This window comes from Passer domesticus, chromosome 3 (assembly GCF_036417665.1).
Source record: "Passer domesticus isolate bPasDom1 chromosome 3, bPasDom1.hap1, whole genome shotgun sequence".
Classification (NCBI taxonomy): domain Eukaryota; kingdom Metazoa; phylum Chordata; class Aves; order Passeriformes; family Passeridae; genus Passer; species Passer domesticus.
In genome coordinates this window covers 108,802,127-108,819,971 of record NC_087476.1, presented here as the reverse complement: position 1 = coordinate 108,819,971, position 17,845 = coordinate 108,802,127, and the positions used below count along the sequence as shown (strand labels likewise).

Below are 17,845 nucleotides of genomic sequence, written 5' to 3'. Positions count from 1 at the left end.
CCAGTTCCCCCAGGAGCCCCACTGCTACCCTGTCGCTGCTAACGAGGGTCAGGTCACTCCTCTCCCACAGGAATGGCTCTGAGGAACTGGCCCTTGCTTTAGAAAATGTTGTCTTCAGATTTTAGGTCCTGAGAAATCCCCTGGAACAGGACTGCTCCCTAACAAAGCTGAATCCTATATGCGAGCAATCAAAAGACATTTATTTATATAAAGTTCTGTAAAAAAATAAATTTTAGAACAGCATAGTTTCATAGAGAAAAACATTTTCTACAGAGTTCCAACTGCAAGATTTTTATATTGTACCATCATTAAATAAGGTGGGACACCATGTGAATTTCATTGCACTAGAAGAAATGCAAAGCATCTTTTTAATATAAAGATATACAGAGCATTCTAGACAACTACAGCTGTGTTACAGCTATGTGTTCTTTTGGATTTGGTCCAAAGAAACCTGAGTCTGTTTCCAGAGAGAATGAAAAAACATTGCACAGACAGCTGATCACTTGTTTCTTGCTGAAGGACACTGGAAAGATCTCTCCCTGCAGCTCCCTCTGAGTCTAAGCTCCCCCGACTCTCAATCCTGCCCTTTCTGGGGCTCTGGGCTCAAGTATTCACCTCACCGTCGTCACGCTGCTTCGAAGAGAGTCCGTCTGTTGTCAGAGCCAAGTGACTGCTCCCAATAGATTATCACCTCTTCTGCTCCCAGATTTCAGCCATGTTTAGATCTAAGTTGTTAAGGCCTTTCAGAGCTTGAAGGTTTCCAGTGTAAAAAGCCACATCTGAAGTAACCAGCCTGCAGTGAAACACACAAGATTAGAATGTGACCCCATCACATCCACCTGGAGTGCTGGGACAAGCAGACAGGGTTTGTCGAGGACTTTGGCACACAATTGCTACAATACATGTTCAAATCCTATGCCTGGATTAGATATTTTAAGTATCAGTTCAAAACTCAATGCTATGGATGTGGTTTATTTTACAGCAGTGATCATCCATAACAGGATTACTGCTGGGTGTAAAACTAGTTCTAGGGAAGGGAGATCAAACCATGAGTTCAGAAAACTCAGCAGGAATTAGGCATTTAAAACTTCTATTCTCTTGCTGTAATCCCAGGCTTATCTAGACTTAAACCCCCCATTCCATTCCAACTAAGAATATTAATTATTGTAACATTAACTTATGTATTCTAGAGGGTATTGATTCTATGATTCTAGCATTAATGTAAACAGCAACTGAACAGCACAACAGCTGCATTGTTTGTAACAGTTTCTACAGAATTGAAATCCCTCAGATACTGTTGAAACATGTCAGGGATCATGATGCTTCTCGCTAGCAAGATGTAGGAACAGAAGCTGCATTTACATAGCAAAAAAATGAACCAGGATTCACAGGCCTGGATTTTTACTATTATTACAGAAACAAGCAGTTTAAATAGAATGAGAATCAGGAGTCTATGTTAAAAACCTGGTCAGTGAGGACTGCTGGAACAACAGCAAGTGCCATCGAGGGTTTGATGTTCCCCTTCTCAAACAGCCCCAGCTCCCAAAGAGAGGTGTCTGAAGTACAAAACTGCTGCCATCAGACAGTCCTGAGCCAGCTGAGACCTCCTGACTGCTGGGAAACACCCTCAGCAGATCACCAGGAACACCTGCCCCAACCCTTCTACCCAGAAGGGATCCAGGCCACGCAGCCACGAGGACAGAACTAAACCAACAGCACAGGATGAAGACAGCACCGTGCTTGGGACTTGGAAATCCCAGTGAGAGACACCCTGAGCACACCCAGGGCCTCTCACTTCAGCTGGGGCTGCAGTGGATACTCTCAGCTTGGTTACAAACACCTTCATAAAACCAAAGGCGATGGAATGTCACCTTGTGAACGCACCACGAGTACAGAGAACCAGTTCAGATAAACTCTTGCACAAAGTACAAGGAGGAATGCACATGAACAGGAAAAGCAACAATAAACTGGAAAGGAACAAAACTTTCATTCCGGTGACACTTGAAGCATTATCAACTTTCTTCTCCAACTTCTGCAACCTAAGACAATCTTTTCTTGCATGTGGGTAGGCCCATGAGTTTCATTCACCCTTGCTACACTGCAAATGCATCACTGCCCCCAGGTCATCAGGAACAATTAAAAACTCCACTGTTTCAGGAGACAATCCATCTGACAACAGAATTCAGCCTACAGGAGGCTTTTCCTGTGAGGTGGGGACAGCAGGCACAGCCAGGCACCCTCTCTCAGGACAGGTACTGCTGACCTGTTTGGGGATGGAGTGGGCTGTGGCAGGGAAGGGGAAAAGCTTTGTGAGCATAATCTCTGTTTCAGATCTAGTTCTGCTCTAAAAAACATTCCTGCAGAGCTGCCCACTGCACAGATGAAATGCTGCTTTCTCCTATTTTTACTTTGCCAGCACCATGAGTCACCATCCACGTTTCAAAACTGCTTCAGGAATCACACAATTCCTGCTAATTAAACTGTGGCTGCTGCTGTCACACAAAGGGAGAGAAAGCAATCCATGAGCTGAGGACATCTACCAGCAGGTTTCCAGTCGGACAATGTCCAGCTCCCAGTCTGTTACCAAGTGGATTGCACTCCTAGTTACAGTGGAATGGCACAAGTCATGTGCTTTACTGTAAGCAAGCTCCAAATGGGACATACTGAAACATGGAGCTGTGATTCTGGAATCATGACTTCCTTACAGAAGATGCCCTCTCAATGCTTGCTTATTTAAACAGTGAAGGAAGAGAAGAGCCCCAGCTCACCCGTTCAGAGGTCCTCCATCATTGACCACGTTGAGGTGGGCCAGCTGCCTCTTCAGGTGGAGTTTGTAGCTTGCGTTAATTCGTAAAAACAACATCTGGAAGAAATCAGCAGCAGAGTAAGGAACTGTGCCCATGCTCATGTCACTGCCTCCAAAGGTGAAACCCACTGCCAGCATCCTCAGTCAACTGACTTTTGGTTTTGTTTCTGCAACTCCCGTGGTTCCTCCTTCTGCCAGTGCTTCAGTCTCACCCTTCAGGCCACGCACAGTCTGTACCACACAGGACAGCCTCACCCACTCACTCACTGTGTGTGGCACTTGGAGGACACGTTCTTTGCAACGTGAGCTTTTCTCCTCTGTTGTCTGAAGAATCTAGCAATTTGTACTAAGCCTAGAAGACAATAAATCTCCTTCCTGTGCTAGAAGGAACCATTTAATCCAGTGTGAAAGAGAAATGACAACTTGTATTCAATGACTAAATCTGTCCTTCCTGTCCTTAAGGTTTGCAACTCTGCAGTAGCAATGACTGCAGCAAACTCCTGCAAAAGCACATCTGCTACAATTTGGGTGTGTAATACATTCAGGGACTTTTGGAAGCCACTGATTCTGAGCAGTGTTATAGAATAATCTTCTCAGAGGGCTGCACTCAAGCCTGAAGTGCTGCCATTTGCACAGCATTTCAGCACTAATTCCTGGATTGCCATCTCTAGACATAAAAAACCAGTTCAAAATCCTGAATTCCATTCTTTTTGTGTACCTCATTGTTCTCCCTACACACTGGAATACTTCCTTCAGCTCAGCCCAAGCTGTCTGTGTGACTGCTGCCAAGCCCTTTAACGTGTGGGTTTCACCAGGACTCAAAAAAGAATTCCCCTCTCCCAGATAAAGTCTCTCTTGTTCCCAAGGCCATGTGCATTTGCAAGCGAGCTGTGAGATGAAGCTCAAAAATAACACTCACCTGAGTTTGCTCCTCAGGAAGGAGATCATATATAGCTTCATGCATCTTTGCCATTTGCTTGCAGATATTCCTGAAGCATGCTGAAGGAACAGGGGCTTTCACTTCATACTGGAAATAAACACACAACCAGTTAACTCCTTTCTGCCACTTTAAAATGGTTTATGTAGGAGAGCTCCCAACAGCCACCTGGGGCTCTGCTTTGCTAATAACATCAGGAATCGAGATCCATTTAGCACACCACAAATTAAAAAGGTGGCTGGGCATGATCTGATCCAGCCAGAAACTGCAGATGCAGGTTCTGTGGCTGTGAGCTGGCCCTCTCCTTCAGACAGGTATGAGCCAATGACAGACAAGCACTTCTGCCTCTGAGAAATGTGCCCCTTGAGTACCTCCCCAGAGAAAACTGCTTGTCCAGGATCATACTTAGCCAAATTTCTGAAGAATCAAGGAAACCATAAAGAAATGGAAACTCCTGAAATCTCTTGTATCTGCCATCAAAAAAAAACCAAAAAAACCCAAACAAACCCAACCACATCACATCACAACCCCACAAGAAATATCTTGGAAAGCAGAGTAAAAATAAAAAGTCTCTTCTCTCAGTGCCTGAAATCCAAGAAACAAGGCACTGGAAAACAACAGATGACAAGAGATTTGCTACAAAGGGAACAAAATTCTTATGTCCCCACTCTGGATAGGGAAGATCTGAACAGGATATCAGAAACACTGAAAACCTGTCCCAGAACAGTGAAGCCAGCTCTGCAGTTCCAGGTGGAGAGGTGTGCCATCAGAGGCCTGGGTGACACACTGGCAGGTCACCTTTGGGAGGGTGACACTTCCCCAGGGAGTGTAGCACAGTTCAGGAAAGAACTGAATCATTGTAACTACATCATTTACAAACAGACTGGAAGAGATGCCTGCTTTCATGCAGGCCTGAATTGTAAAGAGAACAAAGCTTGTCTGAGCACAAGAGAAAAAAAGAAATGGGGAGTTTTGAGAAAGTCTTTACAGAAAATCCAAACCAATGACCTAATTCTGACAGGAGAAGTAGCAGAAAAAGAACTCTTTCTGTTCCAGGGAACAACCACCCAGCATGAGGGATCAAGCATACCTCAAGACAAGGAAGTTAAGCAAGAGATTGTTTCCAATTTCCCAGCATATTGTTAAACCAGAGGGAACTGGGAGGCTGCAGCAGTGCCTGTTGCATGATTACAGCCACACCCAACTCTTCCTTGTCATGGGGAAAAGCAACAGCCCTGGGAAGAACCCCAAGATCTCCTGACCATTTTTATGTGCAGCTGAGGTCAACAGCTTTAAAACCACAAGGGATCAGAAAGAACCTCACTGCTCTTCTGTCCAAACAGTCACAAGCCAGCGAGTTCCAAGAGAAGCTCAGAACTCGTACTGGATTTTTTCCATTCATGGTAATGAACGAGCCTTTCCCACTTGCTGAATTTATTATTTCCACTGTTCAATAACCCCATTCCTGTTGTATTTCCCTGCCAAAGACAGCTGTTGGGAAGTGTCCACGCTGCTGTGAACTGCCTTGTCTCAGTGCCACAGGGTGAGGACAGCTCCCATGCCATGGAGCTCCCAGGGGAAGCACAGCCTGGAAAATGTGCTTGCAATACCCAGTGCCAGGTGAACATCCTGTCCACTGCACCAACTGTTCATCTCCTACAAGGCAGGAAATTCTGGGTTTGACGTGTGCCCACTGCTATGGAACTCACTTGTGCAGATTTACACACCCCAGAGCAGGTGACCACTTCATCCACAGGACACTGAAATAGTTGGACTCAGAAAAACACCTGAATCCAGGAACACACTGGCATGCCTATTTGCAAATGTCCTGGGTTTATGCTCTTCACAGCCTTCAATACCAAGATTTCATTTTTAGGAACAAGATGAGCCAAATGATGGCATGTGCTAGGAATGGAAGCAAATGAACCTTCCTTTGGTGCTGGGCTCTGTGGGCTGCATTCATGTGGGCCAGGCACTGTCACTCAGCCTTCAAGAACTCTAAAGTCCCAGTCTACATCCTGTGCCAGCTCCCAAAGGGACAGTGGGCTGTGAAGATGGAGGGACAGTAAGAGATGAGCTCTCACTAACTGCCATTAAGAACAAAAACTGTATTCCTGCTTTGTTGTGGGCTACACTTGTTTAGTGTCAATAATGTAAATTCTTGCATTTGTCTTTTATTCTCAAGAGATACAGTGGCCAAACAGCCATGTTACTACACATAACAGCTACTTTGATGTGGGACAAAACACCCAAAAACCAGCAGACCATTCTGGTCTTTAGAGAAGAGCATAAACACATTTTTTTAAAAAGTAAACACAATAGGAGTGGGAAATCCCAATTTAAATGCTTTTGTTTTTTTGGTTTTTTTCACCCTAAGTTTAGGCAGCACTACTTGACAGACCAAAGAAACAGATGCAATGAAAAAGCACAACAAAATAACAATAAAGTAACAGAAATAGCAAGAAGACAGAAATGCTGCCTGTTGCAACTGCTCCACTACAGCTCTCATCAGCCTGTCCCCAGCCTCTGTTCCCGTGCTTCTCGTGAGCTCCTTGAAGGAAGATGCAGGCCCAGGCCAATCAATCAAATTTGTCACTAAAAAATGAATTCATCCCTGTCATGAAGCAGCTTATTTTTCTCCCAAAACCCTCAGATCCAAAGCACAACACTAAGCTTTAAAAGGCCATGTACTTTATGTATCTGTGGGTCAAGGAGGTGTCTCAGTGTGTCCTACCCTGAGGTGACTCAGAGTAGATCCAGCCCAAGACCACCCTGCAGCACTGTTTAAATACAGAACACCCCAGAGCAGGAACTGATGAAAACAGATCTCCAGTCCCCAGGCCTGCAACCCCTCCAAAACTCTTCCTCCTCAGCACTTTCCTGCTGTTTCCTCAGGTGCCAGAAATGCCACCCTTACCGCTGGAAAGAGCAGGGAATGGGATCTGCTGAGCCTGGCTGCAGACAAGAGCTGTCAGTGGTAGGAGAGCACTTCAGCCCCTGAACACTCGAGCATCTGTGCCAGCCACAGCATTGCTGTTCCTGCTGAAACAGCCAATGAAACATCTCATTTCCTGGGAGTGAAGGTGACTGACACCCAGGTGGCAAATATGAACACAAGAGACATTCATGAGAACAGCACAGAGTTTCTATCTATGTAATTAAAAGAAGTTCAAACAAGGCCTGGTTAGGAAAGTTTAAGACTCCATTCGAAACATGTAGACTGTATACAATGAGACCTCCAGTTGCAATTTAGAGAGTGTATAATTATTTCCATAAATCATTACCTTGGATAATAGTTTGTCAAATAAGCTATCCATTATGGCAACGAGCTTTGCTGAAATTTCAGCTATGTGGTCGTGATAATCCTGTAAGGGAAGAAAGCAGGTTTCATTTTCTAGTGGCATTCATGTTCTTCAGAGTACAGTTGAAAAGCAGAACTCTGCGTTTCAGGAAATGCCAGAAGAATTACCTTTGTGATGTGGTCAAAATGCCTGAGCATGCTGAACTGCTTCGGCTGCAGCCGAGCTTCAAAATGAGCCCTGATAATGGGAATGTAGTGTACGATGAGCTGGAGGCAACGTGAAGAAAGGGCTGTGAATCCAGGAGGAGAAATAACACAGTTATTACACAGGAAGAGTCATTTCTGTATGGACTATGTCTCCTTTGACATAAGTAACAGATCTGACACAATTTCACATGGTGGGCTTTGGTCTGTTCTAAAAGCATGGAGGCACATGTTTGTTTCCCTGGGAAACCCCACCCCGTGAAGATGCCTGGCTGCTCACAGCTAGCTTGGTAAGATGGGATAAGGGAATCATTTTACAAGAGGCTCCTTGAGTGTCTACTCAACATTTTGAGCCCTGAGCACATGCAGACATCAGAGAGATCTCTAAAGACCTGACTCATCAGCTACCTAACCTCAGCAACCACATTCTCAAGGCAGCAGTGTTTCTGCCGCAGTGGTGTGTACAAAACACCCTGCCCTGCCAGCACTGACCTGCCCTGAACCTGCTCCTGCTGCAGTGCCAACAGGATCCCAAAAACCAGGCTGCTCCCAATTCCAACAGGGCCTGAGCCACCAGCAGGACACACACTGGTGCCAGTCTGGTCACCACACTGGCCTAACATTCTGCAACAAACACCCGACCCAGCTGTGGCCTGCAGCTTCTCAACCCATTCTCATCAGGCTGTTCCCTTTCCAAAACAGAAATGCAGACTGGTAATCTCACCAGTTTCTCACCCTGGAACATGGGAACTCTAAGTTTAAATGTCTGCTCCAACCCACCAGACAAAGGCTTAATTTCAGAAGAAAGTTTAAAACTACACTCCAGGCAGGTAATTGGCAAGGTCTTACCACCCTCTGTGCCCACACACATCCCCACAACTCAAATACAACTTATCATAGATATTTAGGGCTTTTCTGCACTTGGGTTTTTTTAATAGACAGGGGAGCAAGCTTTGACATTTTAAATACAGAAATCCATACCTAGGTTTTTCGTAGTGATTGTTTTCAAGCCAACAACTTGTAATGCACCAGCTCCAAGCACTAATTGGCAACTTCTAGAGTTGAAATACTGTGAGAGAAAGAAAGACAGTGAAAAGGCATGTTGACTTTTTATCATCTACACAAACCCACAGTTTAGAAACACCATCAATAGAATTTTGCAAGATTAAATTGCAAGATTAAATAAGTCATTATGAAGGCCAGTTCCAGAGTTTCACTACTCAGTAGAGTAGCCACGTAACGTCAGAGTGGAAAACATCAAGACAAAAAGTTTCTGCTCAGACTCTTGACCTTCTGCACTGCTGATGTTAAAGGAAACTTGAAGGCACTGAAACTCCCTCCTGCTGAGGTGACTGAATCTGTGTTTCTAATACTATGAAATACTGGATTTAACAAATGATGCACAGAAGATGAAAAGCCAACCCTGTAAGAATTCCAGGTATAGTGGACAACTCATGCTTAGACTTTCCTAACTCACTTCCAGGAGAAGTTATCATTAAAAGCACATAGGCAAACAAAGCCTTTGGATAGTAAGACAGTTGCTATCAGCAGGTTCTGTCTTACACTGGAATTCTGCTTCCTCACCCAGCTTGAGACACCAGATATTCCAGACTGGGCCTGGGTGATGCAGCAGAAAAGCCATTGCTGCTGTCCCCAACTCCTGCACTGAAGAATGTAGAGCAGAAATCCCAGGGCTCATATTTGAACAGAATTGTCTGTTAACATTGAGAAGCAAAACTTAGAGAGACATGACCCTTTCTCATACACCTGAAGATGCAGAAGAAGTAGTGACAAGGCTGCCCTGCAGCTTGTGTCTGCAACACAGAGAACTGCCCTCACAAAGACCTCCTTTCTGAGGGCAGGGGCATTATTCTGCTTCACAGGTCTTTCTTCACGATAACGCAAGAACAAACAAAATTTCAACCCTGCTTGTGCAAAAAGGGGAAATAATTTTCTGGCATGCAGGCCCACAGAGGCACCATGAACCACCCCCCAACTTTGGGCTGCCAGAATGGTGCATCCAGGGCTGGAAAAGCAACCCAGACCTCATCCCACAAGTGATCCAGAGCTGCATGTGGCTCCTGATCTGGGAGAGGCAAAACCTCCGCAGCCTTCAGACAGGGCAGGGCTGAAACTGCCTCACATCCACTTCACCTACTCCAGAACGCAACAACTTTGCTTACATCTCTGTGAGGATTTTAAATAGAATCACTGAGTCAAAGGCTCAAATTTTTGGAGATTCTTTTCATGAAGATTCAGAGATTTATTCTGGAATTTTGGGGGATTTTTCCTGGATTTTAAAAAATATTTTCCCTCAAATATTGCTCGTTTTTTCCTGGATTATTTTTTGAGATTTTTCCTAAAATTCTGGGTTTTTTCCAGCAGATTTTTAAGGCTTTTCCCTGGATTTTTACCAGATTTTTCCTGGAATTTTTGGTGGTTTTCCTGCAATTTCTGGGGATTTTTAGTGGGATTTTGGGATTTTTGCTGGAGGTTATTTTGGGATGTTTTTCCTGTAATTTTGGCCCTTTTTCCTTGATTTTTTCAATGTTTTTTCTGGAATTTTTAAGATTTTTTTTCCTAAAATTTGGAGGATTTTTGATCAAACTTCAGGAGGTTTTCCTGGAATTTAGGGGGATTTTCCCTCAAAGTTTGAGAGTTTTTCCTGGAATTTTTTTTTGGAGATTTTCCCTCCACACATCTCACACAGCCTAAGCTCCTCTGAGGTGTTTAGCTCAGGTTAGTGTTGACTGTGAGGCAAACCATGAAAAACTTGCTCTGCAAAGGCTGCTGTCCACACGTACTGTCCCCTGCCTTTTGTGGCAATGGCTGTTCCCAGATGGCCTGTGCACACAGAGCAGGGAGGGAGCCTGGAACAGAGCAACACCTCCTCCTTGTGCCTGCTGGAAGGAAAGCATTCCTGCACCCAGCAGGAAGGCCAGGAGCCTTCTTTGTCTGCACCACCTGAACAACCCCAGTAATTACAGCCACGTGTAATACTCTAGCAAAGTAGGGCACCCCTGACGTGATGGATGATTGGTATCTGACTCTATTGATTTAGAATGATGAAGAAATGCTCTATTAAAATGATATTATATTACATTAATACTATATTATGTTAAAGAGATACTATACTAAAGAATACTAGAAGATACTAAAGAAAAACTTGTGACTTCGAGTCACACAGCTTCGAGTGACTGGTTAATTAATATAAATAACCATTACTAGAATCTAATTACTAAATTCCTTTAGGTAAACAATCTTTCTAACACATTCCAAATGTGTAAAAACAACAAGAGCAGCAAGTAGAGATAAGAATTGTTTTCTCTTCAACTCTCTGTACTTCTCTAAGAAAAAATCTGGGAGAGAAAATTATCTCCCTCTCTGTTCGGAGAATGTGAATACCACACGTGCGCCTCTCACAACACTGAGGTGCTGGAGTGTGCCCAGAGAAGGATCTGGAACACAAGTCTGATGAGGAGCAGCAGAAAAGGAGGTTCAGGGGGATCTTTCTGCTCCCTGACAAGAGGGTGTACACAGGTAGGGGTCAGTCTCTTCCACAAGCAACAGAACAAGAGGAAACAGCCTCAAGCTGCACCAGGGTTTGGATAGTAGAGATAATCTCTTCACTGGAAGGGCTGTCAAACATTGAAACAGGCTGCCCAGGAGAGTGGTGGTCACCATCCCTGGAGGTATTTAAAAGATGTGTAGATGTGGCCTTGGCACTGCTGGGTAAATACTGGTCTTGATTATCTTAGAGGTCTTTTCCAATCAAAAGGATTCCATGATTTCTCCCATACACAGGTGTCCTTTCACTCAGGCTGCAGCCACAGCTCAGAACTGCCTGGAATTTCATTACCTGGAAATGCTTTCCATTTTCCATTACAATCAAGTGTAGCTCTTGCTACTCTCAAAGTTTGCTGGCTCTGACAGCTGTCAAACAAAAAGTACAGTGCCAGGACACCTGGAGTGGCTCTATTTTGTTCAAAGTGGAATAAATAAGCTTTTGTTTTTTCTAGCTGTTCTTGACATCTCTCCAATTGATGGCACCTTGCTGACAGATAAAAAATACAGCAATTAAACTGCAAATGATGCTTGAAACCAAGAAATAAACCACAAATGACAGAGCTAGAATGAGATAAAGTGAGGGAAGTAACACAGATATGCAAATCCGGCCAAGTTTGATGCATCCACTGCTATTCTACCTGTGAAAAGGTCCTGCAATTCCTGAGGGAAGCAGCAGCTGGAGAAGGAGACTTGAATAGGGGCAGGCTCAGACAGACTGATTTGCCTTGGATAGTGCTTTTAAAAGGGAAAATTTGTGGATGAATCTGAATGACAACTGCAGGGAGCAGTCTTCCTGCATCTGGTTATTCAAATAGGACAAATATTTAAAGGTCAATCTCCTGGAGTTTCCCCTCCCCTGCCCCCCCACCTTATGTAAAATATCCTTTTGGAGATTGAATCTTTTTATCTTTCATTGATTATGCTCATGTTCAGAACTCAAATACCTGATATGACCTTTGTGGGCAAAGATACAAATGAAAACCTTGACATAAATTAGCTGCTAAGCTTTGGAGCCTGTATAGACACATATATATGTGTGTATGTATGTGTGTATATATACATGTATGTATACATATATATGACAGTTTTAAGGTGCATTAATGTGCTTCTTTTATTACTGATTGTTTATTTTACCTTGCAGTGTCTGGGCTTTACCAGCTTTCCTCCTCTCTAGTGAAAAATAAATGACCAAGAGGTCCTGGTGTTTCATCACCTTTACATTTTACAACAGAACCTTCATCCCATGCTATTTTTCATGCTTCTACTACTTATATCTCTACTGATTTGTAAAAACCAAGGGATTTGTTTCCTTCCTCAATACACATATATATTTCTGTGGTATCTGGGATCAAATTGCTTTTTTTCAGCAGCATTAATTCTACACCCAACCTGAAGGACAGGCAGCTATGTCAAATACTACTAGATAGGATTTCCAATATTCCAGGTGAACAGCCAGAGTTAATTCCCACAACAAATTGCATCTTTAATGCCTGTGGCTTGAAAGCTTTCCTTATGGCACAGTGGCAAACACAATGATTCTAGATAATTTTTATAATTTCTATGAAATCCCAAAACCACATGAGCATTACTGAGAGGAAGCCATGTTCTGTGCATCCTGTCTGCCCTGCTTGGCACAGGGGCACACAGGGAGCCATACCTTCAGTAAATCTGACAGACGGGTCAGCATGTCAGTGGTGATGGAAGGAATGTTGTCCACACACTGGCAGTACTCCAGGATTATTCTTATTAGCAGCAATACTGTCCTGAAAGAGAGGAAACAGCCAAGGATGTCAGCTCAGTGCACAAAAGAAGCTGAAAAATCAAACACAGGCCAGTCATGTTGATAGAAATCTACCCAATTCTAGAGATTATAGCATTGAATAAATCCACTAACCGATGTGGAGCAGAAGTGAAACATAAAAGGAGATTTACACAGAGATAGTTACAACCAATACCCACTCCACAGGGTGGTGTGTGGAGAAAGTATTTTATATGAAAGAAAATATCTGAAAAATACATAATAAATGCTAAGGAGTCACAAACAGAGAAGGCAGCTGTGAAGAAACAGCACCAAATATTCAAAGATGCTCAACACCTGTAATTTCTCCTGAAGTCAGCAGGCACTGGAGAATTTGGGAGCAACTGGATGGAATGAAGAAGGCTCCCCATAGAGCAAGCATGCTCCTTAGAATTCAAATACACAGAAGGCAGGAAAATTGATGCAAGATCAAACGTTCAGAGTAGATATTTTAAAATTTCAAAAAGTTAAAACTCTTATTTCTTTAAGGCGGTAGAGTGCAAAAAGATGATGACAAGTTAACTGGAAATAAACACCTGGAGAATGATTTGTGAACATGAGGAATTTTTGATGAATGCATTTTATTTGATTAGATGCAATGAAACTGGATGTAGAAGTGTGTAGGAATGAAACAAATATTTGCACTGTGAAGCTCTCACTTGCTTCACAGAGCTAAATATAACAAGCTTCAAGTGAGCAGAGGTATATTATCAAACACATCATATACTAAGCAAATTTTATCCTTTAGAGCAATGCTCCTACTCGACCTGAAATGCTCTTCAGCAATGACATCATCTGCCTGGCACAGAAGTTCTCAGCCATCAGATTCTGTTTCCAATTGAACAATGACACATCATCATGAAGCAACTCAAAATGACAGCTGGTCCAAGACATCCTGTACATCACACCTTTTAAGTTTGGTGCAAATTGATGTTAGAACTCTGGGGAGTGAGATCTGCCAGGCTTTACTCCCTCTCCAAAAACACTCTCATGCATAATTAATGTTAAGCCTCACAGTCTCTGGAAACACAGCATGCTTTTAAATGAAAGAAATAAGCATCATACATTTTAAAATGTCTCTGATACAACCAGCTTTAAGAAACCACTTTCCAATTCAAATCAGCCAGGATACCAAGAAACAGCATATGCAGCTTCTGAGATGGCCCATGACTTATTCAGAATAACATAAGCAACCATTCAGTGGTGGACTCAGGAATTTTGGTGCTGTCCAGCCTGGAGAGAAGAGGGCTCTGAGGAGACCTTACTGCAGCCTTTCAGTACTTATAGGGGCTTATAGGAAAGATAGGGACAAACTGTGATTGGACAACGAGCAACAAACAGTTTTAAAGTAAAGCAGGGTAGATTCACACCAGACACAAGGAGAAATTTTTTACAATGAGAATGGTGGAACATTGGTACAGGCTGCCCAGAGAGGTGGTGGATGTCCCAACCCTGGAAACATTCAAGGTTGAGTTGGTCAGGGTCCTGAGCAATTGCAAGGTGTCCCTGCTCACTGCAGGACAAGATGATCTTTAAAAGTCTCTCTCATCCCAAAATATTCTAAGAGCCTACAATTTTTGCCAGAGATAACCTAGATTGCAAGAAATAACAATGTGTTCAGAAGACAAACCTGTATTTTCAGGTTTTGTGTGTTTTCATGAAATAATTGGAAAAAAACCATTCAAAATTATAAATTAGAACCTAGCCACTCAGAAAAAAAAATGGCATTTTAATGTAGCAAAGAGCTTGTAGTGTTTTATAACTATAGGGAACCAAAGAAAAACTAGTCTGTGAAAGGAGGGGGATTTTTAATTTAAATAAGATTGCTAAAGCTGTTAGCATTCATCACAGTTCTACTCCAAAGTTCTTGCCTAATAACCCACTGCTAAAAAAAAAAGAGTGCATCTTACCCAACTGTTGCATATTTTTGTCCTTCAACAATAAGGAATTCAGCTGGCTTTCTTTCTTCAGTAGCTAGATATTTTAGTAAGACAGGAAAAAGTGTGAGTTGAACTAAAAATAAGTGCAAAAAATGCTGTTTATAAAAATGCAGTATTCACTTGCTAAGGTTTGAAAAAACCCTTAATTTTTGTAGCAAGCACTTCTCTCTTTTACAGTATTTATTAAAAAGCTGATCACCCATCAAAATTTTTATGACCCACAAAGTTACTTCATTATCTGCTATGATTTTAGATCAAAAAAATCTCATAGTCCCACAGTCATTATGGACTTAAAACTCCAAATACAACAGGTTACAAATAGAAGACAGGCAGAAAAAGCCACTAGGTTTTCTACTATACATTCTCAAGTGATTTGCTGTGTATATTAATAATTTTAGCTTTAAATCACTTTTTCCTCAGGCTTCATAACAGAAGCTCTTACTGATGCAGTTTTTCATGCTAAATTATCTGCTTGAAGGAGGCTGCAGGAGGTTCTTTTGTGAGCATGGCTGACAAACATATTTTGGTTCCATGTTCCATAAGCTTTAATATACTCTCTGTTATCTGCTATGTTCTTTCTGGGAGATCAGGGTTTCTCCACCATGACATCACTGTATTTTCTTCCTTCTAATCTCTTGCCATTTTTCTCCCCCGCTCTACATGCTTTCTTCCTCTTCTGGTTATTCACTTCCCACCCCCATCACTGCAATACTGGATAAGTATCCCCATGAGGTAAGAACACATTAAGCATTCCCAGTGTGCACATGGGGAAGTGGGGGAGAAGGAGGAAAAAGTGACTTCTCTGAGGTCAAATGAGGTTTCTGTGGCAAGGTAAATAATTGAATGAACAGGAGTTTTCCCTTCCATGAGCAGCCACATGGCATGCTGTCTTTCATTTGAACTGGCAGATAAGTAGTGGGAAGGAGCAGGCTTTGTTTCACACAGGGAGGGCTGAGCACATGCATGGGCTGCTCAGTCCCTTGAATTCCTCAGGGGTACCTTGTGGGAAAAGACTGAATTTGTGCAGAGACTGCAAGCCTCTACACTGGGAGTGTTTGTATAAAAAGGCAGCTCTCTCCCTGTGCTAACACTTCTGGTGTTTCCAAAAAATAAACAGATAATCTTTCAGAGCAAGGCATTTCAACATCAGTAACAGAAAAAAAAAAAAAAAAGAAAAGATAAGAGAACCGCTATCAACTTTCTTCCCATCCCCGCAAAGGACAGCCAGCAAACACAGATCCAGAGTGTCATCAGAATATGTCCATCAACATTCAACAGCAGAATTTGCAGATAATAAATTCATTTCACAGCTGGACTGCAAGGCACACACCTGTTGGTTTTTTTTCAGGGAGAGAAATTCTGCCATCTGACACTGAATCAACGAGGTCCTGGAACTCGGCGGGAACTTCAGCTTGCTTCCAGCGCTCGTTGTCCAAAAGCAGGCTGGTTACAAACACAAAAGAGAGGAGGCTGAGAAAGAAATACCTTGTCTTGACACTTCTCTTGCCTGTAATGCTGAAAAACATCTTCAACAAAAAACACTGGCCCAAGATGTTCTGTCAGTCATCTTCATGAGAAGAAGGTACCTGACAATTGTCAGCAGCAAAACAGAACAACACTCTGCTGGTCTATAGATCTCATAATTTGTTCATTCAATCTGTCATAGGGGACCAAAAACTATGCCAGGCAATGAAGGTATTTATGAGATCACTGCCAATGAAGTAAAATGGATAAATACTGGAATTTTAACAGCTTTTGATGGATGAAGAGCAAACAGACTTGATGGATGTTACTGGCCTGGCTGTTTCTCCAAGAGGTTTGGGTTTAGTTTTTTTTGGAAAACAGCTGAAAGTGAATTATTCTTAACCCCTGAAAAAGAGCGATCCTGCTCTTCAAATCTAGTTTTGTGTACTTTCTGTAGGCATTACTGTTCTTATTTAGGAAACTGTACAACAATCCAGTTTGAAGAAATCAAGTTATGAAAACAGTAAAAGTCTAAACCAACTGGAAATAATTGGGGTTTAATACCATTTTTTCACCCCGTTTTTAAGTATAACAAGCTTACTGATGTTCTAGCTACAAAAGATTGTCTTCAGCTGGCATATGATACATAAAATTATTCATGGAAGAACACAAATATTGTCTACCCAGAGGTACCTTAGTTTTGTCTTCCTCTCCTCATGAAACCTATTCACAAATCTATTGGCTTGACTCTGAAGAGCTCCTCTCAAGGACATGCTTTTCCTGCCACAGATCTGCTCAGTATCCAAGATAAAGCCTTCCATCAAGCGAGAAAGAGTAACGAACTCATTGGAATTCAACTTCTCTAGGAAGCCATCCTGCATGCAAAGAAAACCATTGTAAGGAGACATACCACCACAAAAATTCAGAGACATACAGAAATAACTAGTCAGCATGTCTGAGGGCTACTACAGTTTGAAGAGGCACATTATTTAACCCTACATGTGACAGAAAGAGTAGACTGCAGTGCAAGCTGCTACCTTGTCACAGACAAGCATTCTCTGAGAATATTAAATGAGAATATTAAAAAGAGAAAGAAATAGATAGAAGAAACCTACACTGCCTTGCAATAATTTATGTTAACACTGGTGTACTCTGAGCATTACCACACAGAGCCTGTGGCAGCAGCAACAGTTCCTGTACTCCCATTGCAGAGGCTGCTTCAGAACCCTCATCAGAGCAGTAACCTGGAAGCAAATGCGCACCAAGCACGAGGCACCACCAGCAGCTCTGACCCAAGCTCCTCACCTTTGCTCTTGCCATGAGGAACTTGACTGAGCGATCGTGGCAGATATCAGAGGCATTATAAAGCAACTCTTGGATATTGTTTGCCAGCCTGACCAGCTCCAGGTCAGTCAGTTTCATGTCCTCGCCGATCCTACAAATGACAGAACCAGCTGGCTCAGCATCAGTTTATGGAGCAAACAGTATTTTTGCACACAGAAGGAAAAAGCCTTGCAGCAACTGTCAAATGCAGTCAGGCAATCACCAAAGTCACTTTATACAGATGGGATCTTCTAAGCTGCTGTCAATGTCTTGTCAGCCCCTTGTAGCAAGAAAATGCATAATAGCACATTCTTTTCCTTTTTTAAATTTGCATTCTAATTGCTATTAATGGTCTAAGAGTAAACACAATATAGCCATTACTGATACAATAAATCTAATTAACAATTTACCGAGTTAAAATTTACCTAGCTCCTGTGAGACTTCAGCATCTCAAACATATGACAAACACAACACAGTGCTTTTCTTCCAATAGTGTAAGGCCTAA

The 17,845-nt window shown here is 42.6% G+C and overlaps 1 protein-coding gene across 4 annotated transcripts in view; it reads right to left on the bottom strand.

Annotated features, from left to right (window-relative positions):
• Positions 1-330: 330 nt before the first annotated feature.
• VPS54 (VPS54 subunit of GARP complex) overlaps positions 331-17,845 on the bottom strand; it is a 47,760-nt gene continuing 30,245 nt past the window's right edge. For all 4 annotated transcript variants that reach the window (XM_064414961.1, XM_064414959.1, XM_064414960.1 and 1 more), the window contains 11 exons: positions 17,323-17,452; positions 16,711-16,892; positions 15,884-15,996; positions 14,524-14,587; positions 12,473-12,578; positions 8,230-8,317; positions 7,213-7,334; positions 7,028-7,108; positions 3,726-3,833; positions 2,769-2,863; positions 331-793 (listed from right to left, as the gene is read on the bottom strand). In XM_064414961.1, the coding sequence (XP_064271031.1) occupies positions 688-793; positions 2,769-2,863; positions 3,726-3,833; positions 7,028-7,108; positions 7,213-7,334; positions 8,230-8,317; positions 12,473-12,578; positions 14,524-14,587; positions 15,884-15,996; positions 16,711-16,892; positions 17,323-17,452 (1,195 nt within the window). In that variant the 3' untranslated portion in view covers positions 331-687. The remainder of the gene's footprint in view (positions 794-2,768; positions 2,864-3,725; positions 3,834-7,027; positions 7,109-7,212; positions 7,335-8,229; positions 8,318-12,472; positions 12,579-14,523; positions 14,588-15,883; positions 15,997-16,710; positions 16,893-17,322; positions 17,453-17,845) is intronic.